This window comes from Balaenoptera ricei, chromosome 1 (assembly GCF_028023285.1).
Source record: "Balaenoptera ricei isolate mBalRic1 chromosome 1, mBalRic1.hap2, whole genome shotgun sequence".
Lineage (NCBI taxonomy): Eukaryota > Metazoa > Chordata > Mammalia > Artiodactyla > Balaenopteridae > Balaenoptera > Balaenoptera ricei.
In genome coordinates, this window is record NC_082639.1 from 28,472,058 (window position 1) to 28,496,688 (window position 24,631).

General features: G+C 36.4%; 1 protein-coding gene across 8 annotated transcripts in view; it reads left to right on the forward strand.

Moving 5' to 3' along the window:
- Nucleotides 1-24,631, forward strand: part of ZMYM4 (zinc finger MYM-type containing 4) — a 177,839-nt gene that overhangs the window by 149,165 nt on the left and 4,043 nt on the right. For all 8 annotated transcript variants that reach the window (XM_059918928.1, XM_059918947.1, XM_059918890.1 and 5 more), the window contains 5 exons: nt 9,587-9,755; nt 9,940-10,035; nt 12,245-12,396; nt 14,977-15,088; nt 16,570-16,818. In XM_059918928.1, coding sequence (XP_059774911.1) covers nt 9,587-9,755; nt 9,940-10,035; nt 12,245-12,396; nt 14,977-15,088; nt 16,570-16,818 — 778 coding nt within the window. The remainder of the gene's footprint in view (nt 1-9,586; nt 9,756-9,939; nt 10,036-12,244; nt 12,397-14,976; nt 15,089-16,569; nt 16,819-24,631) is intronic.

Here is a 24,631-nt window from a genome sequence, read left to right on the forward strand (position 1 = left end):
GGTAGCCACAAATCTGATCTCTTTTTCTAAGAATTTGTTTGTTTGTTTTTGAAATATAACTGACCTACAATACTATGTTAGTTCTTGGAGCACAACATACTGATTCAACATTTCTACATATTTCAAAATGTTCACTAGGATAAGTCTGGTTACAATATGTCAACATACAAAGATAATACATAATTATAATTGTGTGATTGTATTCCCACTGTACATTTCATAACATAACCATGACTCATTTACTTTGTGACTGGAAGTTTGTACTTCTTAATCTCCCTCACCTATGTCTCTCATCTCCCCAACCGCCTCCCCTGTGAGAACCACTTGTTTATTCTCTGTATCTATAATTCTGTTTCTGTTTTATTATGTTTGTTCATTTGTTTTTTAGATTCCAGATATAAGTGAAATCATATAGTATTGGTCTTTCTCTGTCTGATTTGTTTCACTTACCGTAATACCCTCTAGATCCATCCCTGCTGTCACAAATGGCAAGATTTCATTCTTTTTTGTGGTTGAGTAATCATTCCATTGTATGTAACTGTGTGTGTGTGTGTGTGTGTGTGTGTTTACCACATCTTTTTTATTCATTCATCTAGGACACTTAGGTTGTTTCCATATCTTGGCTGTTGTCAGTAATGCTGCAGTGGACTTAGGGGTGCATATATATCTTTTTGAGTTAGTGTTTTTGTTTTCTTTGGGTAAAAAATACCCAGAAGTGGAATTGCTGGATCAAATGGTAGTTCTATGTTTAATTTTTGGGGAAGTGCCATACTGTTTTCCACAAAGGCTGCACCAATTTACATTCCCACCAACAGTGCATGAGTGTTCCCCTTTTTACGCATTGTCGCCAACACTTGCTATCTCTTGTCCCTTTCATTGTAGTCATTCTGACAGGTGTGAGGTGATATTTCATTGTGGTTTTGACTTGCATTTCCCTGATGATTAGTGATGTGGAGCATCTTTCCGTGTGTCTGTTGGCAATCTGTATGTCCCTTTTGGGAAAATGGCTATTCAGATCCTCTGCCCGTTTTTTAATTCCATTTTTTGTTTGTTTGTTTGTTGGATATTGAGTTCTTTATACATTTTGGATATTAACCTCTTTCCAGATATATAATTTGGAAATATCCTTTCCCATTCAGTAGGTTGCCTTTACATTTTGTTAAGGGTTTCCTTTGCTATGCAAAATCTTTTTAGTTTGATGTGGTCCCATTTGTTTATTTTTGCTTTGGTTGTCTTTACCTGAGGGGACAGACCCAAAAAATTTTACTAAAACCGATGTCAAAGTTTCCTGCCTGTGTTTTCCTCTAGGACTTTCATGGTTTTAGGTCTTACATTTAAGTCTTTAATCCATTTTCAGTTTAATTTTGTATATGGTATGAAAAAGTGGTCCAGTTTCATTCTTTTCCATGTAGCTGTCCACTTTTCGCAATGCCATTTACTGAAGAGTCAGTCTTTTCTTCATTGTACAATATAGTCTTGCCTCTTTTGTCATAGATTAATTGACCATATAAGCATAGGTTTGTCTGGGCTATCTATTCTGTTCCATTGATCTGTGTGTATGTTTTTGTGCCACTACCATACTGTTTTGATTACTGTAGTTTTTAGCATAGTTTGAAATCAGGGAGTATGATACCTCCAGCTTTGTTCTCTTTACTCAAGATTGTTTTGGCTATTATGGGTGTTCTATGTTTCCTAATGAATTTTAGAATTATTTGTTCTAGTTCTGTGACAAATGCCAGTGGTATTTTGATTTTATTGCGTTGAATCTGTAGTTTGCCTTGGGTAGTATGGTTGTTTTGACAATATTCTTCTAATTCACGAGAGTGGTATATTTTTCCATTTGTTTGTTTAATCTTCAGTTTCCTTCATCATTGTCTTATAGTTTTCTGAGTCAGGTCTTTTACCTCCTTCATTAGATTTATTCCTAGGTATTTTATTCTTTTTGACGCGATTGTAAACGGGATTGTTTTTAAAATTTCTCTGACAGTTTGTTGTTAGTGTATAGAAATGCAACAGATTTTGTATATTTTGTATCATGCAACTTTACTGAATTCATTGGTGAGTTCTCATAACTTTTTGGTGGTGTCTTTAGGATTTTCTATGTATAGTATGGTGTTATCTGCAAACAGTGACAGTTTTCTTCTTCCTTTCCAATTTGGATTCCTTTTATTTCTTTTTCTTCTCTGATTGCTGTGGCTGGGACTTCCAATACCGTGTTGAATAAAAGTGGCAGAATGGGCATCCTTGTCTTATTCCTGATCTTAGAGGAAATTGTTTCAGTTTTTCGTCATTTGATATGATGTTAGCTGTGGGTCTGTCATATATGGCCTTTATTACATTAGGGTATGTTCCCGCTATAGCCATTTTGTGGAGAATTTTTATCATAAATGAATGTTGAATTTTGTCAAAGGCTTTTTTTGCATCTGTTGAGATGATCATATGACTTTTATACTTCAGTTTGTTAATGTGGTGTGTCACATTGGTTTGCAAATACCAAATTATTCTTTGCATCCCTGGGATAAATCCCACTTGCTCATGGTATGTGATCCTTGTAATGTATTGTTGAATTTGGTATGCTAATATTTTGTTGAGGATTTTTGTATGTATGTTCATCAGTGATATTGGCCTGTAATTGTCTTCTTTTATGGCCGTCTGCTTTTGGTATCAGGGTGATACTGGCCTCGTAGAATGAATTCATAAGTGTTGCTTCCTCTGCTATTTTTTGTAATAGTTTGAGAAGGATAGGTATTAACTCTTCTCTAAATGTTTGGTCGACTTCATCTGTGAAGCTGTCTGGTCTTAGACTTTTGTTTGTTGGGAGTTTTATGATTACTGATTCAATTTCATTACTAGTAATTGGTCTGTTCATATTTTCTGTGTATTTCTGAGTCAGTCTTAGGAGAGTGTACATTTCTAAAAATTTGTCCATTTCTTCTAAGTGGTTCTTTTGGTGTATAATTGTTCATAGTAATCTCTTAAGATCCTTTATATTTCTGTGTTGTTTGTTGTAACTTCTCTCTTCTCATTTTTTAAAAAAATTTATTTGTACCTTTCTTTTTTCCTTGATGAGTCCAGCTGAAGGTTTATCCACTTTGCTTATCTTTTAAAAAGATCAGCTCTTGATTTCATTGATCTTTTCTATTGCTTTTTAGTCTCTAGTTTATTTTTGCTCTGATCTTTATGATTTCTTTCCTTTACCAACTTTCGGTTTTATTTTTCTTTTTCTAGTTCCCTTAGGGTATAAGGTTAGGTTGTTTATTTGAGATTTTTCTTGTTTCCTTAAGTAGGCTTGTCACTATAAACTTAACTCTTAGAACTGCTTTTGCTGTATCCCATAGATTTTGGATAATTGTGTTCATTTTCATTTGTCTCCAGGTATATCTTGATTTCCTCTTTAATTTCTTTGGTGACCCATTGGTTGTTTAGTAACATATTGTTTAGTCTTCTGTGCTGTGTGTCTTTTACAGTTTTTTCGTGTATTTGGTTTCTAGTCTCATAGCATTGTGGTTGGAAAAGATGCTACTCTTCTTAAATTTACTGAGACTTGTTTTGTGGCCTAGCAAGTGATCTAGAGAATGTTCCATGTGAACTTGAAAAGAATGTGTTCTGCTGCTTTGGGGTGAAATATTATATATATATACAAACATATGTGTGTGTGTGTGTTTATTCTGTATATAGCTATTAAATCCATCTCTTGTAATGTGTCATTTATGGCTGGTGTTTCATTACTTATTTTCCTTATTTATCATCTGTCCATTGATGTAAGCGAGGTTTTAAAGTCCCCTACTTTTGTTGTGTTACTGTCCATTTCTCCCTTTATATCTGTCAATGTTTGCTTTATGTATTTAGGTGCACCTTTCCTATCCTCTCACATTCAGTCTTTGTGTGCCTTTAGATTTGATGTGAGTCTCTTTTATGCAGCACTATGGGTCTTGTTTTTGTATCCATTTAGTTACCCTGTGTCTTTTTATTGGAGCATTTAGTCCATTTACATGTAAAGTAATTATTGATAGGTATGTACTTATTGCCATTTTGTTAATTGTTTTGTGGTTGTTTTTGTAGCTCTTTTTTGTTCCTCCTTGTTTTGCTCTCATCCCCTGTGATTTGATGACTATCTTTAGTGTTATTTTGGGGTTCCTTTCTTTTTGTGTGTGTATCTATTACTGATTTTTGGTTTGTTGTTACCATGAGGTTTATGTATACCAGTCTATTTATGTTTTACATGATTATTTTAAGTGCTGATCTCTTAATTTTGAATACATTTTACCAACCCTGAATTTTTACCCTCCCCACATTTAATGTTTCTGACATATTTTACGTTTCTTGGTTTGTGTATTCATTACTACTTATTATGGATATAGATAATTTTACTACTTTTGTCTTAATCTTTCTAGTAGATAGTACTGATCTACCGTCTTTACTGTATGTTTGTCTTTACCAGTGAAATATTTCCTTTTTTAATTTTCGTTTTTCTAGTTGTTACTTTTTCTTTTCTGCTTAGAGAATTCCCTTTAACATTTCTTATAAAGCCAGTTTTATTGTACTGAATTTTTTTAGCTTTGCTTGTCTGTAAAAAACTCTTAATCTCTCTATCAAATCTGAATGAAAGGCTTGCTGGGTATAGTATCCTTCGTTGTAGGTTTTTTCCCTTTCATCACTTTACATATATGGTGCCAGTCCCTTCTGGCCTGCAGAATTTCTGCTGAAAAGTCAGCTGATAGCCTTATGGGATTTTCCTTTAATGTAACTAGTTGCTTTTCCTTTGATGCTTTTAAATTCTCTCTTTATCCTTAATGTTTGCTATTTTAATTATAATGTGTCTTTGAGCGGAAATCTTTGGATTGAGTCTGTTTGGGACTTTGTGTACTTCTTGGACTTGGATGTCTGGTTCCTTTCCCAGATTAGGGATGTTTCCAGCTATTATGTCTTCAAATACGTCCTCTGCTCCTTCTGTGCTCTCTTCTTCCAGGACCTCTACAATGCAAATGTTAGTACACTTGAAGTTGTCTCAGAGTTCTCTTAAACTGTCCTCATTATTTAAAATTCTTTTTGTTTTTTCTCTTCAGTTTGAGTGATTTTGACTACACTGTCTTCCAGTTTGCTGATCTGTTCCTCTGTATCAGCTAACCTACTGTTAATTCCTTTTATTTCAGTTATTGTATTTTTTGGCTCTGTTTGCTTCTTCATTATATTTTCTAACTCTTTGTTAGAAACTTCTAACCTCTCACTGTGTTCATTCTTCTTCTGAGTTCTTTGTGCATCTTTACAGTCATTACCTTGCAGTCTTATTGGGTAGAATGCTTCCTTTGGAACATATTCCTCTGTTGCCTTATTTTGCCTAGTTCTTTGTTTTTATTTCTATGTATTTCATAGGTTGGTTCTGTTTACCAATCTTAGATAAGTGACCTTATGTAAGAGACATTCTGCGGGGCTGAGCAGCAGACTCCCCTCTAGTCACCAGAGCTGTATGCTCTAGGGGTGCCCTGTATATGCACTGCATTGGCCCTTATGACAAGCTGACTACTGTGGGCGTGCTGGTGAGCGTGCTGGTGAGCATGGTCAGCATGGCTGACTACTGTGGGCGTGCTGGGACCAGAAAGTCCCAGACTGGTTGATTGCCAGACCCTGCCTAATGCAGAGGCCTCCGGCTCTGGTGTGGTTGGCTGCAGCCTGGGGAGTTCTGGTCCTGGTGCTGGCCCACTGGTGGGCAGGGCCAGGTCATGAGGCAGCTGGCTGCAGAGCCCTGAGGAGTTCCCAGGCTAGTGCTGTCCTGCTGGTGGGTGGGACTGGGTGGAGGGTGGGTGTTCTCAGCCTGGTTTTGACCCACTGGGTTACAGGCTGGGTCCTGACACAGGTGGCTACAGGGCTGCGGTGTACCCAGGGGCTAGTGTCTGCTCTCTAGTGGGCAGGGCCAGGGCTCATGGGATCCCAGGGCTGGTGCCAACCACTGGTGGGTGCGGCTGTATCCTGGGACTAGTTCTGTTCCATTGGTGCACAGAGCTGGGTCCCAGGGTCTCTGGCTGGGGGGCCTGGTTCCTGAAGCTGGTATTGGCTTGTGGATGTATTGGTCTGGGTCCCATGGTATCCTGGGGCTAGTGTTGGTCCACTGGTGGGAAGAGCCTGCTCCTGAGGATCTCTGGCTGTGGGGCTCTGGTGATTCTAGAGTTGGTGTCAGCCTGCTGGTGGGCAAGGCCAGGGCCCAGGAGGTCCTGGGACTAGTGCCTACCCACTGGTGGGCAGAGCCTTGTTCAGGGTGGCTGGGGGCTCGTGGGTGCCTAAGGCAACAAACCTGCTGGTGTTTGGGTCTGTGTCCCCAGCTGGCTAGCTTCTTGGCCTCAAGCGTCCCAGGATTGGTGGCAACTGGCTGGTGGGCAGGCTAGTTCCAGTTCTCATTTAACTTAGTGGGAGGAGTCCAAAATGGTGCTTGCTAGCAGCAGTGTTCTCATTGTAGAGTGAGCTCCCCAAAATGGCTACCGCCAGCATCTCTGTCCCCAGGGTGAGTCCCAGTTTCCTCTTGCCTCTCTGGGAGGCTCTCTAAAATCAAGTGGGTCTGACCCAGGCTCCTTTCAAATTACTGCTTTTGCCCTGGGTCTCAGATCATGTGAGATTTTGTGTGTACCCTTTGAGAGTGGGAGTCTGTTGTTTCCTACAACCCTCTGGCTCTCCTGAAAACAAGCCCCGCTGGCCTTCAAAACCAAGTGTTCTGGAGGTTTATCTTACCAGTGCAGGAGCCCTGGACTGGGGAGCCCTATACGGGGCTCAGACCGCTCACTTCTTGGGGAAAACATCTGCAATTGTGATTATCTTCCCATTTGTGTGTCACCTAACCTGGTGGTGTGGGTCTTGATTATACCATGTCTCTGCCCCCTTCTACCCATCTTGTAGTTCCTTCTTTATATCTTTAGTTGTAGATCTTTTCTGCTAGTCTTCAGGTCGTTTTTATGGAAAGTTGCTCTGTACATAGTAATAATTTTGGTGTGCTCATGGGAGGAGGGGAGCTCAGGGTCTTCCTACTCTGCCATCTTGGTCACCCACACCAGGACAGAACTTTTTACTTTTGAGAAGTCCACTTTATCAGTTTTTATTGTTTTATAATTTGTGCTTTTTATTATCCCATCTAAAAATCTTTGCTTAACTTTAGTAATTAAGATTTTCTCTTACGTTTTCTCCTAGTTTTATAATTTTCTTTTATGTTTTCTGTGATCCATTTTGAGATAATTTTTATGTATAAGTTAAGGCGTCACATTTCATTTTTTTGTGTGTATGGATATACAGTTGTTCCAGAACCACTTTTATAAACGCTGTCTTTTCCCCTTCAGTTACATTGGCACTTTTGTTAAAGTCAACTGACCATATATGTCTTGGTCTGTTTCTGAAACTATTCTGTTCCATTGATATACATGTCTGTTTTTGTACCGGTACCAACTGACTTGATTAATGTAGCTTTACAGTGAGTCTTGAAATAGGTGTGTAGGTCTTCCATCTTTGTTCATCTTTTTCAAAGGTTTCGTTTGAATTTCCATATACATTTTGGAATCAGCTTGTCAATGTCTACAAAAAAGTCTGCTGAAATTTTGATTGGGGCTGTTCTTAATCCATGGATCAATTTGCAGAGAATTGACATCCTAGCAACTTTGAGCCATCCAATCCATAAAGATGGTATCTTTCACCTTTATTCAGATTATCTTAATTTCTCCCAACAGTGTTTTGTATTTTTCATTTTACAAGTCTTATGCTTTGTCAAATTTATCTAATAAGTATTTTAATATATTTTTGATCCTGTTGTGAATAGCATTATTTTTAAATTTTCTTTTCTAGTGTTCTTCATTGACGTAGAAATAGAGATGGTTTTGTATATTGAGTTTATATATGGTGATTTTGCTCAACTGAAATCCTGAGGATATTCTACCTACACAATCATATTATCTGTAAATAAAGGCAGTTTCACTTTTTCCTTTACAATCTTATTGCATTTTCTTTCTTTTTTTGATTTACTGCATTAACAAGGATCTTTAGTACAATGTTTAATATAAGTAATGAGTGCAGACCTTCATGCCTCCTCCCAATTTTAGGGAAGTGTTCAGCCTTACAATATTGAGTATGATGTTACCTATATGTTTCTCATAGATGAACTCTATCAAGTTCAAGAAGTTCTCTTCTCTTTCTAATTGCTCAGAGTATTTTTGATTGTGTTTTGAACCTTGTCAGGTGATCTCTTGAGATGATCATCTGGTTTTTCTTTTCTGAGTCTTTTAAAGTGGTAAAATACATTAATTTTTTAAATTATAAACTAACCTTGCATTTATGGGATGAGCACTATTTTCTTTTGATGTTTTTATTCTTCTATATGTTGCTGGATTCAGTTTGCTAATATTTGTTAAGGTTTTAAGTGTCACAGTTTAAAAGAGCTATTGATCTGTTTTCTTGTGATGACTTTATCTGGCCTTGCTGTCAGGATAATAGTAACGTAAGTGAGTTAGTGTTCCTCCTCTTCTATTTTCTGAAATACAGTTTATATAATTACTTTAATTCATGGGTATACTTCAACAGTGAATCCATCTGGGTCTGGATTTTTTTTTATGGGAAGGTTTTAAAATATGAATTGAATTTCTCTAGCTACTTAGGTTATCTATTTCTTCTAGAGCAAGCTTTGTTAAGTTTGTGTCTTTCAAGAAATTTGTTCAATTTATCTAAGCTGTCTAGTTTATTGTCATAATGACGTTCACAGTTTTCTCTTATCATTCTTTTTATATGTGTGGGGTCAGGTGTTGATAATTTGTGCCTTTTTTCTTTTATCCCTGATCATTCTAGCTAGAGATTTATCAGTTTTTTTTTAACCTTCTAAAAGTACCAGCTCTTCATTTTACTGATTTTTCCTTTATCTTTTTTTTTTATTGACTTTTGCTCTTATTTTTTATTATTTCCTTACTTTGGGTTTTAATGAAGTCTTTTTTCTAGTTTCTTAACATAGAGGCTAGATGATTGATTTTAGACTTTTTTCACTTCTCATAGAAGCATTTTAATACTGTAAATGCCCTTATAAGCACTGCTTTAGCACTATTACATAAAGTTTGATATGTTTTGTTTTCATTTTTACTTCAGTTCAAAATATTCTCTAATCGTGTTTGTGGTTTCTTAACATGTGTTGTTTAATTTCTAATTTTAAAGGATTTTTCTAACATTTCATTACTGATTTCTAGCTGAATTCCATTGTAGTTAGAGAATTTATTGAGGCTTCTTTTAGAGCCATCTATTCGTATGTTCCATTAAATAGACCTGAGTGGTAATAACTGTTATTCATACCTCATTGGGTGGGTCCAGCATCCGGAACATAGTAAATACTCAAATGTTAGTGATTATTCCAATATTACCTTCTACACTTCAATTTTCTCTTTTTTTATTTTCTCATATGGATTGGATTAGATGACTTCTAAAGTTCTTTCTAGCTCTAAGAACTCTGAATCTTTGGGATCTGATACTAAATTGCATTTTCTGTAAATTTATGCCCATTCTGTCTTTGAGAATCCCAATTCTTAAAGCTCTGAAACTAAATTTTATGTTCTGTAAATTTTTGAAATTCTTACAGGGACGGAAGAAGTCTATAGTGTCTGTGGAGCCCAGGAGTCTTATTCAAGGAGCCTTTCAAGGGTGCTCAGTGTCTGGGATGACACTGAAATACATGTATGGGGTAAATGCCTGGAAGAACTGGGTTCAGTGGAAAAATGCCAAGGAAGAGCAGGGGGATCTGAAATGTGGTAAATACACGGCATGAATTTGTGTCTCGATTTAGGGGGTGGGAGGAATACAGATAAAGTCATAAATCTACTCAAAAGGGATAAATAGTAGGTCAGAAATCCCATAAAACTTTGATTTGGGCTTTACTTAATTTTTTTCCCCATCTTTATTTAAACTTCTCATTAATTTTTCTTTCTTTGTCAGGAGTTGAACATGCCTCATCTAGCCCATGTTCTGACCCTTTAGGAAGTGCTCAAGACCATGCACTCTCTCAAGAATCTTCGGAGCCAGGCTGTAGAGGTAAAACTTTTCTCCTTGTGATCTGAATTGCTTGTAATATCATTGTTGGTTTTAAATTTGTAAATCGAATATTTAAAATTATTTAAAATTTGAAGTTTATGTTTAAAAAGAGAAATTAATATCCACTCCCAATTTTAAAGAGCTTGTTATAAAGGTAAGGTTGTATCTTCTGATCATGAGTTTCTTATGCAAATATAAGGAATTTTGTTTCTTTTTCTAACACTATGCAAGTAACTCAAATCTGTCTTCTTGAGCCCTATATTTGTAGAATAACCAGTGTGGAACGCAGTGTAACACTTTTTGTTGTTGTTGTTAACAAGAATACCTGGAAAAGCCTTGCTGTTACTGTAGGAATTTTTCCTATCAAGGAGCTGTATATGATTGACCATGTTTGCAGGTTTCATTTTTGGTGCCAAGAACTTTGGAACCCAATAAACAGTTCAAATAGAGCAACACTGTATAATTTTAGAACCCTAATCATTAGCTTTCTTTTTTCCCTGGTTGTTCTATTCTAAACTTTGTTTTCAGTTTGTATTTTGCTTTTTTATTATCTGTGTTTTATATAAGATACTTACACAATCTTTGTGGGATGAGATGGGGCAGGAATGAATGAGTATGTCCTTGTAACTAGATTTTTTTGTCGCTTTCCAACTATACCTTCTCTCTAATACCTGGGTGATTGCATGCACTCTTGGCTTCGCCTCTGTCTACCCTCCTTATTGGAGTAGTTAGTTGCTGCTGTGGTCTGTGACTGACTCATTGAGTACCCACAGATCAAGTATAATCTCTCTGCTCCAGAGTGATATAAATATACTCCTGTTACAGGGGTTTACTAGGCCTATCACCTTCCAGTTTGAGCCACAACATTTTTAAGAAAGAAGGAAGGGTAGGGACTACCCTGGTGGTCCAGTAGTTAAGACTTCATTCTCCCAAAGCAGGGGGCACAGGTTCAGTCCCCTATTGGAGAACTAAGATCCTGCATGCCGCACAACGTGGCCAAAAAATAAACAAACGAAACAGTGGATATGTAAGTCAACTGTACTTCAATTTAAAAAAATAAAAATTTTAAAAAGAAAGAAAAAAGGAGGGGTAGTGAAAATGGAGAAGTAATATTGTATTAGACCACCAAACCTAAATGCAGTAGCCACAGGGGATGCCTACTCATTTCAGCTACTCATTCATCCAAAAAAATACTTACTGAATATACCTGTCATGTATCAGGCATGGTTGTAGGCACTCAGGTGGAAAGATCAGACATGGTCCTTGCCCTCATGAATCACCTATTTCAATTTGCAAAACCAACTCAGGGGAGCTCAAGTGTATCTTTGGAAACATGCAGTGTTTTCTAAATGCAGAAAAGCAATAACTAGAAAGAGTGTTTCAACTCATCCCACAGTGTGGACCAGTCTGTTGCAGTAAGATCTCTACAAGTCAAATTAGATAACTCTCCTGCCTAAAACTAATTCAGTTCTTAGTTGTCTTCAAACTCTTAATGTAATATATGAGGCTTACCATGATCTGCCCCCATCTGTCCTCTTTTCTTTTCTGCTGTTCACCTGAGTCCCCTGAACCTTTTCACTTTTGTGGCTGAGCACATTTCTGGCATTTTCAAAGGCATGAAGTTATATGTTATTTGAAGTGTTCCTTATTCAAATAAATATGACTTTAAAGAAAGTTAAACAACATTCTTTTTTGCAGATATCTCCAGAGCCTTTAATATGTTAAAAAACATTGTGAATTCTTTAGAGGCAGGTATAACGTGCTGCTGTTTTCCAAATTTATCAGATCTTAGAAACCCAGTTTTCTTGAGCTCTCACGTGATTAGTATTTTGTGGAGTATACTTCGGGAAATCTTTTTATATCCTCAAATTGGAATTCTTTATCCACTTGTTTAATTCTTCTCCACTTTTCACATCCCTCAGAATCTAACATGACCCTTCCCTGTCTATTAGATGGCCCTTATTTTTTCTTCATAGAATCTTATTTAGATAAAACCCCTGTCATAGCACCCTATTACATCATATGTGCTTCATTGTCTTTATTTCTTTACCTAAAAAAGCCTTGAGATCAGGATCTGTCTTTGATCCATGTATTCACCAGTGTACACCACAATACCTGGGGCAGTGTAGTCAGTGTTTATTCAGTGAATTGAGTAATGTTATTATTTTTCTATAAGTTAGTATTTCAGATGTTTTCTACCTTTCCACAGTCCGCTCTATCAAGCTGAAGGAAGATATTCTGTCCTGCACTTTTGCTGAGTTGAGTTTAGGCTTATGCCAGTTTATTCAAGAAGTGCGGAGACCAAATGGTGAAAAGTATGATCCAGACAGTATCTTATACTTGTGCCTTGGAATTCAGCAGGTATGAAATTCAATAATTGTTACGAAATCCATTGCATTTTTAATAATTCTGATAGAACTTGTGAATTAAGCTGAAAAATTACAGTGTATATTGTTTGTTTGGTATTGCTCTTATACTCTCTTCTTAATGAACTACTGACCCTTATTTAAAAGTCTTGGTCATATAAGCCTTTTATAAGTTAAACTGAGACTCTTAGAGTAAGAGAAATTGAGGTCGGTGCATTTTATTGGTAAATGCACAAAAAAGGCATAAATAGCAGTTCACAAAAGAAGTGAAATAGGTGATTTGACATAGGTGACAGGAGACATCCTTGTCAAAAATCATTTGACTAAATATGCATGTGTTTATTTTGGACTCTCAGTTTTTAATACATTGGTTTATGGCTATTCTTATGGCAGTACTCACTATTTTGATTACTGTAGGTTTGTAGTAAGTTTTGAAATTGGGAAGTGTGATTCTTCAGGATTCTTTTGGCTGTTCGAGGTTCCTTGCAATTTCATATCAATTTTAGGATCAACTTTTCCATTTCTTCAAAAAATAAAAACTAAACCGTTGGGATTTTGATAGGATTGTATTGAATCTGTAGATTGCTTTGGGGAATATTGCTGTTTTAACAATTTTGTCTTTAGATCCATGAGTACAAGATGTTTTTCCTAGGTGTTCTTTAATTTCAGCAGTTTTATGCGTGTAAATCACATACCTCTTTGGTTAAATTTATTCTTAAGTATTTTATTCTATCTGATGCTGTTGTAAATGCAATTTTCTCTTTGGATTGTTTATTACAACGGATTTTCTTTTGCTTATACTCTGCAGCTTTACTAAGTTCATTTACTAGCTCTAATAACTAGTTTTTTTGTAGACTCTTTAGAATGTTCTATATATAGGTTCATGTCACTGCAAATAGAGATGGTTTTACTTCTTCCTTTCCTATTTCAATACTTTTTATTTCTCTTTCTCACCTGATTACTCTGGCTAGGATTTCCTGTACAGTGTTCAATAGAAGTGGCATTTTTGTTTCTGATCTAAGGGAGAAGTGATTTTTTTTTAAACCCATGTATTTTATAGGTACTCATATTTGAGTAAATGTACAAAACTCAACTCTGTGTATTCATAAAGGAAATTTTTTTAAAGATTGAAATAACTCCTGACTGTTAACAGTAGTTGCCTTTGTGTAGTGAGTTTGAGTATATCTTTCTTCCACCTTTTCTGTATTTTAAACTCTTTCCATAATGAGGATATAATATTTTTAAGTTGTGAAAATAACTTTATTAAAATAAAGAAGAAAACGAAGAATACTTTTCGACAACAAAACTGTAATCTGGCAATATGATCGTAAATTGCCTTTGAAGAGGCCTATAAAAATGCACATTGAAATGGTGTGTAATTTTTAGTAGCCGGAATAAGTTTAAGTGGAATTAAAAATTTACTGCAAGTCATACATAGATCAAAAAGCAGGAAACCAAGATAGCCATAGATAAATAAGTTTAAAATACCAGATCTTAAGAACACTGAAAGATTTTTAGCATATAATTATGCTACTTTGTGTTATTCTCTTGTTCTGCTCATTGTATTTCTCTGAAGTGGTTGAATCTGACCTGACTGGCACCGTGAAAATATTTAACAGTAATTTATTCAAGCTGTTGTGTGTTTCCCATTCTGTGATATGATTCTTTTTTTTTTGGGCCGCGTTGGGTCTTTTTTTTTGTTGCTGTGTGCGGGCTTTCTCTAGTTGTGGCAAGTGGGGGCTAGTCTTCATTGCAGTACGCGGGCTTCTCATTGTGGTGGCTTCTCGTTGCGGAGCACAGGCTTTAGGCACGTGGGCTTCAGTAGTTGCGGCACATGGACACAGTAGTTGTGACTCACAGGCTCAGTAGTTGCGGCACATGGGCTTAGTTGCTCCGCGGCATGTGGAATCTTCCCAGACCAGGGCTCGAACCCATGTCCCCTGCATTGGCAGGCGGATTCTTAACCACTGTGCCACCAGCGAAGCCCCTGTGATATGATTCTTGATGGTTATAATTAGCATACTTTTAAGTCCTATAATTAGACTTGAACTTTTTGAAGGCTGGCTTGTGAGGCAGAGAATTGAGAGCTGTGGTTAGAAGCCTCCAAATAAATAGTTTTAAATTTTGGATAGCCTCAGGTTATCTGACACTAGCTAACTATATTATTTTCAGGAAGTCATCTTATAACTAGGCTAAAAAACAAACAAAAGCTGCTAAGAGCACACCTGAGAATTAGAAAAATGATTTGAGAAATTTGAATTAGGACCAATTTTTAGTATATCAGTTTTATTAACTAACTAAAAGGTACTTAAATTATTATAATTATTTTATACCATTCATGTTTTTAAAAGGAAATAGAATACTTTGCCTTACAAGCTCAGTGCTCAAGATAATGTTAATTCATGTGAAAAGGATCTTTAGCTTAAATTCTGGTGTTTTAACTGTATCCTTAAAATGGTTCACAGTATTGTAAGGACAAAAACTAAGGGTAAACTATATTCCTAAAAATATTCTTTTTAAAAACTTGTGGTTTTTTTTATATCAACATACATGTTTCCATTTTTTTCTCTTGTAGTACCTGTTTGAAAATGGTAGAATAGATAACATTTTTACTGAGCCCTATTCCAGATTTATGATTGAACTTACCAAACTCTTGAAAATATGGGAACCTACAATACTTCCTAATGGTAGGATGATTATATTTTGATTCTTTTCATGATATGCCTTCTTAAATTGCTTGTTTTGTGATTCTCTTTTTATAAATTGTTCATTTTATGTTTGTCTTGATTTATAACATATGTGGACTTTTGAGGAGAAAGTCTTTGGTTTATTATCAATTATTTTAGTAAAACTATACCTTCCATACAGTACATGAATAGATACTAACTATTGAATATAAAAAACAACTGAAGGTTACATTTACTTTTTAGAAACAATTTTTGATCTGGTAGTTTTGGTAAAGTTGTACATGGTATCAGTAGCTGGCACATATGCTACTTTGAGACTCTGTTAGCAGTGGACCTTTTTCAGTGGTTTATAAAAAGTACCCTGAACTGGTTGTTAAAGAGAGTTAAGTCTTCATCCTTGAATTGTCTATGACCATATGTCTTTGGACAAGTCCCTAATTCACTCCTGGTCTCATGCTCCTTGGCTATGAATGGAGAGGTTGAATGTGATGCCCAGAAATGTGTGCCCTTTCTGTTGGGCTACAGGGCACCTTTGAAGCATTATGAGCAATGCGGTGGCATGATGCATTTAGCATTCAAAGAGCGGGCTAGAGACATAGATTTGGAAGTAATAAATCTGTGTTCATGGATAGTCTTCCAGGAATAGAATGCAGAAGCAGCAACAAAGAGGATTGGGGAGAAAACGTTAGGAAAGACCTGTGTTTAAGGGGTATCATGAGGAAGGTGCATTTAAAAGTATACTTATTTTAATTTTTCCGACCTCTGCTTTTCAAGAAAAATCCAGATAAGTTATCGTGAAGTAATCGCTCTTAATATAAATTTAAAATAAGAAGAGATAGGAGGGAGAGAGGGAGCTATCTGCCCTCTAAACATATTAGCCAAATAAAACTGAACCAGTTAACAGTAAACAGAATGATCTCAAACAGGAGTCTGCAAACTGCAGCTCATGGGCCAGATCAGGCCTGCTGCCTGCTTCCGTATAGTACATGAGCTAAAAATATTTTTTACCTTTCTAAATAGTTGGGAAAAAAATTAAAGAAAAATATTTTGTGGCATGTGAAAATTGGATGAAATTCAAATTTGTTTCTATAAATAAATTTTACAAATAGCCACACCTATTTGTTTATGTATTGTCTACACTTCCTTATCTTTTACAACAACAAAGTTGTTTTCAAAGCCCTTATGGCCCACAGTGCTTAATATGTTTACCATCTGGCTCTTCACAGAAGAAGTTTACCAACCCCTGGTCTAAAATAACAATAGATTAAAACTGTTTCAGGGGAGTGCTCACGATGTCTGCTTCAGTGGAATCATCTGCCCTTTTCTTTGCAGTGCTTTTTCTATTTTTCTGTATGAGGAAGAGGGAGAAAGAGAGGAACAGTCTTTTCCTTAGTATCTTCCTGTCTGAGGATTAGAGAAATTACTTAGTCCCATTTAGCAGGAGCTTAGTACTGTTTCTTTTTCCCCTTTCTTCTGTTCAGGTTACATGTTCTCTCGCATTGAAGAAGAGCATTTGTGGGAGTGCAAACAGCTGGGTGCTTACTCACCAATCGTCCTCTTGAACACCCTCCTTTTCTTCAATACCAAATACTTTCAACTAAAGAATGTTACTGAGCACTTGAAGCTTTCCTTTGCCCATGTGATGAGACGGACCAGGACTCTGAAGTACAGTACCAAGATGACATATCTGAGGTTCTTCCCACCTTCACAAAAGCAGGAGACAGAACCAGGTGTGTGGTGGAGTTATTAAGATTTCTTTCTTTCATTATTTTTTTTTCAATTAAGTATAGTTGATGTACAATATTATGTTAGTTTCAGGTGTGCAACATAGAGACTTGACCTTTAAATACATTATGAAATGATCACCCTGATAAGTCTAGTAACTGTCTGTCTCCGTACAAAGTTATTACAATATTATTGGCCATATTCCTTATGCTGTATGTTACCTCCTTGTGCCTTATCTTATAACTGGAAGTCTGTTCCTCTTAATCCCCTTCACTTATTTTGCCCATCCCCCACCCCTCTTCCCTCTGGCAACCACCAATTTGTTCTCTGTAGCTGTGAGTCTGTTTCTGTTTTGTTTGTTCATTTGTTTTTATTTTTTATATTCTACATATAGGTGAAATCATACGGTATTTTTCTTTTTCTCACTGACTTATTTCACTTAGCATAACACCCTCTATGTTGTCACAAATGGCAAGATTTCATTCTTTTTTATAGCTGAGTGAATCCATTCTGTTGATGGACACTTGCATGTTTTGGCTATTATCAGTAATGCTGCAATGGACATGGGGTGCATACATATCTTTTTGAATTAGTGTTTTTGTTTTCTTTGGGTAAAAAATACCCAGAAGTAGAATTGCTGGATCATATGGTAGTTCTATGTTTAATTTTTGAGGAAACTCCATACTGTTTTTCACAATGGCTGCACCAGTTTACATTCCCACCAACAGTGCATGAGTGTTCCGCTTTTTACACATCCTCGCCAACACTTGATATCTCTTGTCCCTTTCATGATAATCATTCTGACAAGTGTGAGGCGTTATCTCATTTTGGTTTTGACTTGCATTTCCCTGATGATTAGTGATGTGGAGCATCTTTCCGTGTGTCTGTTGGCAATCTGTATGTCCCTTTTGGGAATGGCTATTCAGATCCTCTGCCCATTTTTTAATTGCATTTTTTGTTTGTTTGTTTTTTGGATATTGAGTTCTCTGAGTTCTTTATACATTTTGGATATTAACCCCTTTCCAGATAAATAATTTGCAACTGTCCTCTCCCATTCAGTAGGTTGCCTTTTCATTTTGTTAAGGGTTTCCTTTGCTATGCAAAATCTTTTTAGTTTGATGTGGTCCCATTTGTTTATTTTTGCTTTGGTTGTCTTTACCTGAGGAGACAGATCCAAAAAAATATTACTAAAACTGATGTCAAAGTTTCCTGCCTGTGTTTTCTTCTAGGACTTTTATGGTTTCAGTTCTTAACGTTTAAGTCTGTAATCCATTTTGAGTTTAATTTTGTATATGATGTGAAAAAAGTGGTCCAGTTTCATTCTTTTCCATGTAGCTGTCCAGTTTTCTCAACTCCATTTACTGAAGAGTCTGTCCTTTCCCCATTGTATATTCTTGCTTCCTTTGTCATATGTTAATTGGCCATATAAGCATGGGTTTATGTCTGGGCTAGCTATTCTGTTCCATTGATCTCTGTGTTTGTTTTTGTGCCACTGTCATACTGTTTTGATTACTATGGCTTTGTGATATGCAGTTGATCCTTAAACAATACGTAGGTTGGACCACCAACCCTACTCACAGTCCAAAATCCGCATATAATTTTACAGTCAGCCCTCCTTATCCACAGTTTCACATCTGCAGATTCAAACAGCCATGATTGTATAGTACTGTAGTATCTAATTATTGAAAAAAATCCATGTATAAGTGGATCCACGTTGTTCAAACTTGTGTTGTTTAAGGGTCAACTGTAGTTTGAAGTCAGAGTGTGTGAACCTCCAGCTTTGTTCTTCTTACTCAAGATAGCTTTCGCTATTTGGGGTCTTTTGTGGTTCCATATAAATTTTAGGAGTATCTGCTCTATTTTTGTGAAAAATGCCACTGGTATTTTGATAGCATTGCATTGAATCTGTAAGTTATTTTGGGATGGACATTTTAACACTATTAATTCTTTCAATCCATGAGCATGGTGTATCTTTTCATTTATTTGTGTTGTCTTTGATTTCTTTCATCAGTGTCTTACAGTTTTTAGAGTACAGGTCTTTCACCTCTTTGGTTAAATTTATTCCTAGGTATTTTATTATTTTTGATGCAATTGTAAATGGGATTGTTTTCTTAATTTCTCTTTCTGATAGATCGTCATGAGTGTATAGAAATGCAAAAGATTTCTGATATTTTGTATCCTGTAAAATGTATTTACTGAATTTATTTATTCTGATAGTTTTTTGGTAATGTCTTTAGAATATTCTGTATACAGTATCATGTCATCTGCAGATGGTGGTGGTTTTACTTCTTCCTTTCCAGTTTGGATTTTTAAAATTTCCTCTTCTTATCTGATTGCCATGTCTAGGACTTCTAATACTATGTTGAATGAAAGTGGCAAGAGTGGGCATCCTTGTCTTATTCCTAATCTTAGAGGAAATAGTTTCAGCTTTTCACCATTGAGTATGATGTTAGCTGTGAGTTTGTCATACATGGTATTTATTATGTTGTGGTATATTCCCTCTGTAGCCACTTTGTTGAGAGTTTTTATCAGAAATGGATGTTGAATTTTTTCAAAAGCTTTTTCTGCATCTATTGAGATGATCTTGTGCTTTGTATCCTTCATTTTGTTAATGTGGTGTATCATGTTGATTTGTGAATATTGATCCATCCTTGCATCCCTGGGATAAATCCCACTTGCTCATGGTATACGATCCTTTTAATGTATTGTTGAATTCAGTTTGCTGATATCTTGTTGAGGATTTTTGCATTTGTGTTTATCAGCGATATTGGCCTGTAATTTTATTTCTTTGGTGTCTTTGTCTGGTTTTGGTATCATGCTGGCCTTGTAGAATGAGTTTGGAACAGTTCCTTTCTCTTCTATGTTTTGGAATAGCTTGAGACAGATAGGTATTAACTCTTCTTTAAATGTTTGATAGAATTCATCTGTAAAGCCATCTGGTTCCAGACTTTTGTTTGTTGGGAGTTTTATGATTACTGATTCAGTTTCATTATTGGTAATTGGTCTGTTCATGTTTTCTATTTCTTGCCTGATTTAGTCTTGAAAGATAGTATGTTTCTAGGAATTTATCCGTTTCCTCTAGGTTGTCCAATCTGTTGGCGTATAGTTGTTCATCGTAATCTCTTATGATCTGTTGTATTTCTGTGGTGTCAATTGTAACTTCTGTTTCATTTTTCATTTTATTTATTTGGGCCCTCTTTTTTTTTTCTTGATGAATCTGGCTAAAGGTTTGTCAATTATGTTCATCTTTTCAAAGGACAGGCTCTTTTCTATTGTTTTTTTTTTTTTTAGTCTCTGTTTCATTTATTTTCATTTTGATCTTTATCATTTCCTTCCTTCTGCTAATTTCGGGTTTTGGTTGTTCTTTTTCTAGTTCCTTTAGGTGTAAGGTTAGATTATTTGAGATTTTTCTTGTTTCCTAAGGTAGACCTATATTGCTATAAATATCTCTCTTAGAACTGTTTTTGCTGCATCCCATAGATTTTGTCTCAAAGTATTTTTTGATTTCCTCTTTGATTTCTTCAGTGTTCCATTGGTTGTTTAGTAGTGTGTTATTTAGACTCCACATATTTGTTTTTGCCAGTGTTTTTCTTTTAGTTGATTTCTAGTCTGGTACCGTTGTGGTTAGGAAAGGTGCTTAATGTGATTTCAGTTTTTTGAAAACTTATTGAGATTTGTTTTGTAGCCTAACGTGATCTATCCTGGAGAATGTTCCATGTGTACTTGAAAAGAATGTTATGCTATTTTGGGGTGGAATGTACTATTTATTAAGTCCATCTGGTCAGATGTGTCATTTAAGGCCTATGTTTCCATATTTATTTTGTGTTTGGATGCTCTGTTCATTGATGTAAGTGGAGTGTTAAAGTCCCCTACTGTTAGTGTGTTACTGTCACTTTCTCCTTTTTTGTCTCTTAATATTTGCTTTATATATTTAGGTGCTCCTGTGTAGGATGCATACATATATACAAGTGTTTCTTCTTATTGTTGGATTGATCCCTTTATCATTATGCAGTGTCCTTCTTTGTCTCTTTGTTTTAAAGTCTGTTTCATCTGATATGAGTATTGCCACCCCAGCTGTCTTTTCATTTCCATTTGCATGGAATATCTTTTTCTATCCCCTTGCTTTCAGTGTGTGTGTTTTCTTTAGATCTGAAGTGAGTCTCTGGTAGGCAGCATATATATGGATCTTATTTTGGTATCCAGTCAGCCACCCTGTGTCTTTAGATTGCAGCATTTAGTCTATTTACATGTAAAGTAATTACTGATAGGTATGTACTTATTACCATTTTGTTCATTGTTTTCTGGTTGGTTGTATTGTTCTTGTCTGTTTCTTTTTCTCTTGCTCTCTTCCCTTGCGATTTGATGGCTTTTTAGTGTTATGTTTGTATTCTTTTTTCTTTTTTGTGTGTATGTCTGTTATTGGGTTTTGGTTTGTGGTTATCATAAGGCTGTTGTATAACAACTTATGTCTATAGCAGTCTATTTTAAGTTGATGGTTGCTTAAGTTTGAGTGCATTCTAAAAGTACTACATTTTTACTCCCCCCCTCACCTTTTATGTTTTTGACATACTTTACTTTTTAAAAATTTTGTATATTCACTACGTTTTTAATCTTCATACTAGGTACATAGGTGGTTGATTCACTACCTTTACTATATGTTTGCCTTTACATTGAGATTTTGTTTCTTCCATAATTTTCGTATTTCTAGTTATGGCCTTTTCTTATGTTTAAAGAAGTCCCTTGAACGTTTATTGTAAGGTCAGTTTAGTAATGATAAACACTTTTAGTTTCTGCTTCTCTGGGAAACTTTATTTCTCCTTTAATTCTGAATGATAATCTTGGCAGAGTATTCTTGGTTGTAAGTTTTTTCCTTTCAGCATTTTGAACATCTCATGCCATTCCCTTCTGGCCTGTAAAGTTTCTGCTGAAAAGCCAGCTGATGGTCTTATGCGGACTCCCCTATATGTAACTAGTTGTTTTTCTCTTGCTGCTTTAAATATTCTCTCTCTATCTTTAACTTTTGACATTTTAATTATAATGTGTCTTGGTGTGGGTTTCTTTGGGTTCATCTTGTTTGGGACTCTCTGTTTCCTGAAATTGGATGACTTCTCCAGGTTAGTCAAGTTTTCATCCATTTTTTCTTCAAATAAGTTTTCTGTTTCTTTTTCTCTCTTCCTTCTGGAGTCCTTATAATGCAAATGTTAGTATGCTTGATGTTGTCCCCAGAGGTAAGCTATCCTCAGGTTTTTTTTCCTTTTGCTGTTCCAGTGGGGTGATTTCTACCACTCTTTCTTCCAGGTTACTGATCCATTCTTCTGCTTCATCTAATCTGCTATTGATTCCCTCTAGTGGATTTTTCATTTCAGTCATTGTATTCTTTATCTCTGATTGGTTCTTTTTTATTTTCTTTATCTCTTCGTTGAGGGTCTCACAGTGGTCCTCAATTCTTCTCCTGAATTCGGTTAGTATCTTTATGACCATTATTTTGAACTCTTTATCTGGTAGATTGTCTATCTTTGTTTTGTTTAGTTCTTTTTTTGTTTTTTTGTTTTTTTTAAGGTTTTTGTCTTGTTCTTTCCTTTGGAACAATTCCTTTGTCTCCTCAGTTTTCCTAGCTCTCTGTGTTTGTTTCTATGTACTAGATAGATCAGCTACATCTCCCATTCTTAAAAGCATGGCTTTATGTAAAAGGTATCCTATGAGGCCCAGTAGCACAAGGCTGCATGCACCCTCCTGTTGTGGCTGGGCCGTGATGGCTGCGGGTGTGCTAGTGTGCAGCGCTGACCCCTGACACAGCTGGCTGTAATGCCCAGCTGTGACTCTTGCAGGTACTCTGGTGTGCGGGGCCATCTCCTAGGGTGGGAGCTGCTTTTGGAGGGGCTCCAGTACCAGCTGAGGGAGTCTGCTGGGAGTGGCAGGATGGTGGGATGCTTTGGGCTCTAGTGCTTGCTGAAGCCACCTGCTGAGTATGATAGCGTAGGGAGTTGCTTTGGAGGAGTGCCAACTGGGGTGGATCTACAGGTGAACCTGGGGTGAGATGCGGAGAGTCATAAATGGTGCCCACCAGCACTGTACCAGCTTGGTGTAGAAGGTGAACAAAAAATCCTGGTGTTGCCCAGTGGCTACATAACCAGAGAAAATTACAAAAGATCCCTGACTCTCCTGCACACAACCTAAAATCAGTCAATGAATCTCCTTTATGTATGACCCAGGTATTTTTCAAACCACTGCCTCTGCAATGGGACTTGGAGCAAGAGAGTTTTTGCATGTGCCCTTTAGGGTGGAGTTTCAGTTCTTACAGCCCTCTGGACATAAGTCCCACTGGTTTTCAAAGCCAGTTGTTATGGGGGTTTGTCTTTCTGGTGATAGTCCCCCCGAGGCTGGGGAGCTCAGTGTCGGGTTTGGACCCTTTGCTCCTCAGGAGGACCTCTACAGTTGTGATCTCCTCCCTGCTTGTGGATCCCTGCGCCAGAGATATGGGTCCTGGCCAGATATCATCTCCACCCCTCCTACCCATCTTAATGAGGATTTTCTTTTCATCCTTAGTTGTGGAAAATCTTTTCTGCCAGTCTTCAGGTCTGTCTCGGGGATAGTTCCTCTATGTGTAATTGTAATTTTGGTGTGTTCATGGAAGGAGATGAGCCCAGGATCTTCCTACTCTGCCATCTTGTCCCCCTCTTGTAAGATTGCTGTTTGAAGTCTTATTAGTATTCAAATAGACACATTACAGAAGAGTAATTGGAAATTCTAGACATGGAAGAGTGTAGCTTTAACATTTAAATGCTTTTCTTTATTGTCAGGGCCAAGTTAAAGGCTCAACTCAAAATTAGAGGAATCACTTGCTTTGGTATGCTTCTGTTGTTTTTTTTTTTTCTTGCTACACTGCATGGCTTGTAGGATCTTAGTTCCCAGACCAGGGATCGAACCTGTGCCCCCTGCAGTGGAAGCACAGAGTCTTAACCATTGGACCGCCAGGGAAGTCCTGTTTTATTGGCTTTTAAATTAGAAATTCTGATTTAATTGGTCTATAGCCCAGATAATCTGCATTTTAAAACTTCACAGGGAATTTAAATATACAGCCAAGGTTGGGAATCACTGATTTAGAGGCAACAGATAGGTCAATTCCTAGTTAAAAGGAACTTGCTTAACTTTTAAATCTACTGTTTCTGAAACTTTTTTTTTTGACCAGAGTGCTCCGTCTTAGTTAACGTTGTCAAAATATGAAGGAACTTAAACCTGACCTAGAGTATACTGCTTTCATACACAGTAGAATAATATCAGCAGTGACTGTTTTATTAGAAGGTTTATGGTCTTGCATTCCAAAAACAGCCTATTAAGTAATAGTTTGTTTTTAATGTTTAAAAAATTAATGTTGTTATTATGGAACTAGAAATTAAATTTATTAATTTTGAAGAAAATTGTAAGTTCTAAAATTCCCCAAATCAAGCCGTTACTTCCTTGGGAAAAGAGTGAAGTATATGTTTTCAGTGTGAGAATTTTAAATTACTGAAACTAAAATCTGTAAAGAATAATTGTGATGTGATGTTCATCGTTGTGTTAACTTTTTTCTCAGTTGCTCCTTTACTTTAGAAAATACTAAGATTATCTTGCTTTTTCACCATGTGTCCATGTCCTCTTTCCTTTACCGTGTTTATATATAGCCCACTTTATGCTCTTAATTGATACTAATTCAGGGAGGCAGAGGCAAGGAGGCAACATTTCCCTGTTTTCTGATTAGGTGCTTTACCAGATTGGTAATAAATTTAGCTTCTTTTTCTGAATGAGCAGCTAGCAAATTATTTAGGTAGTCTCTAAATG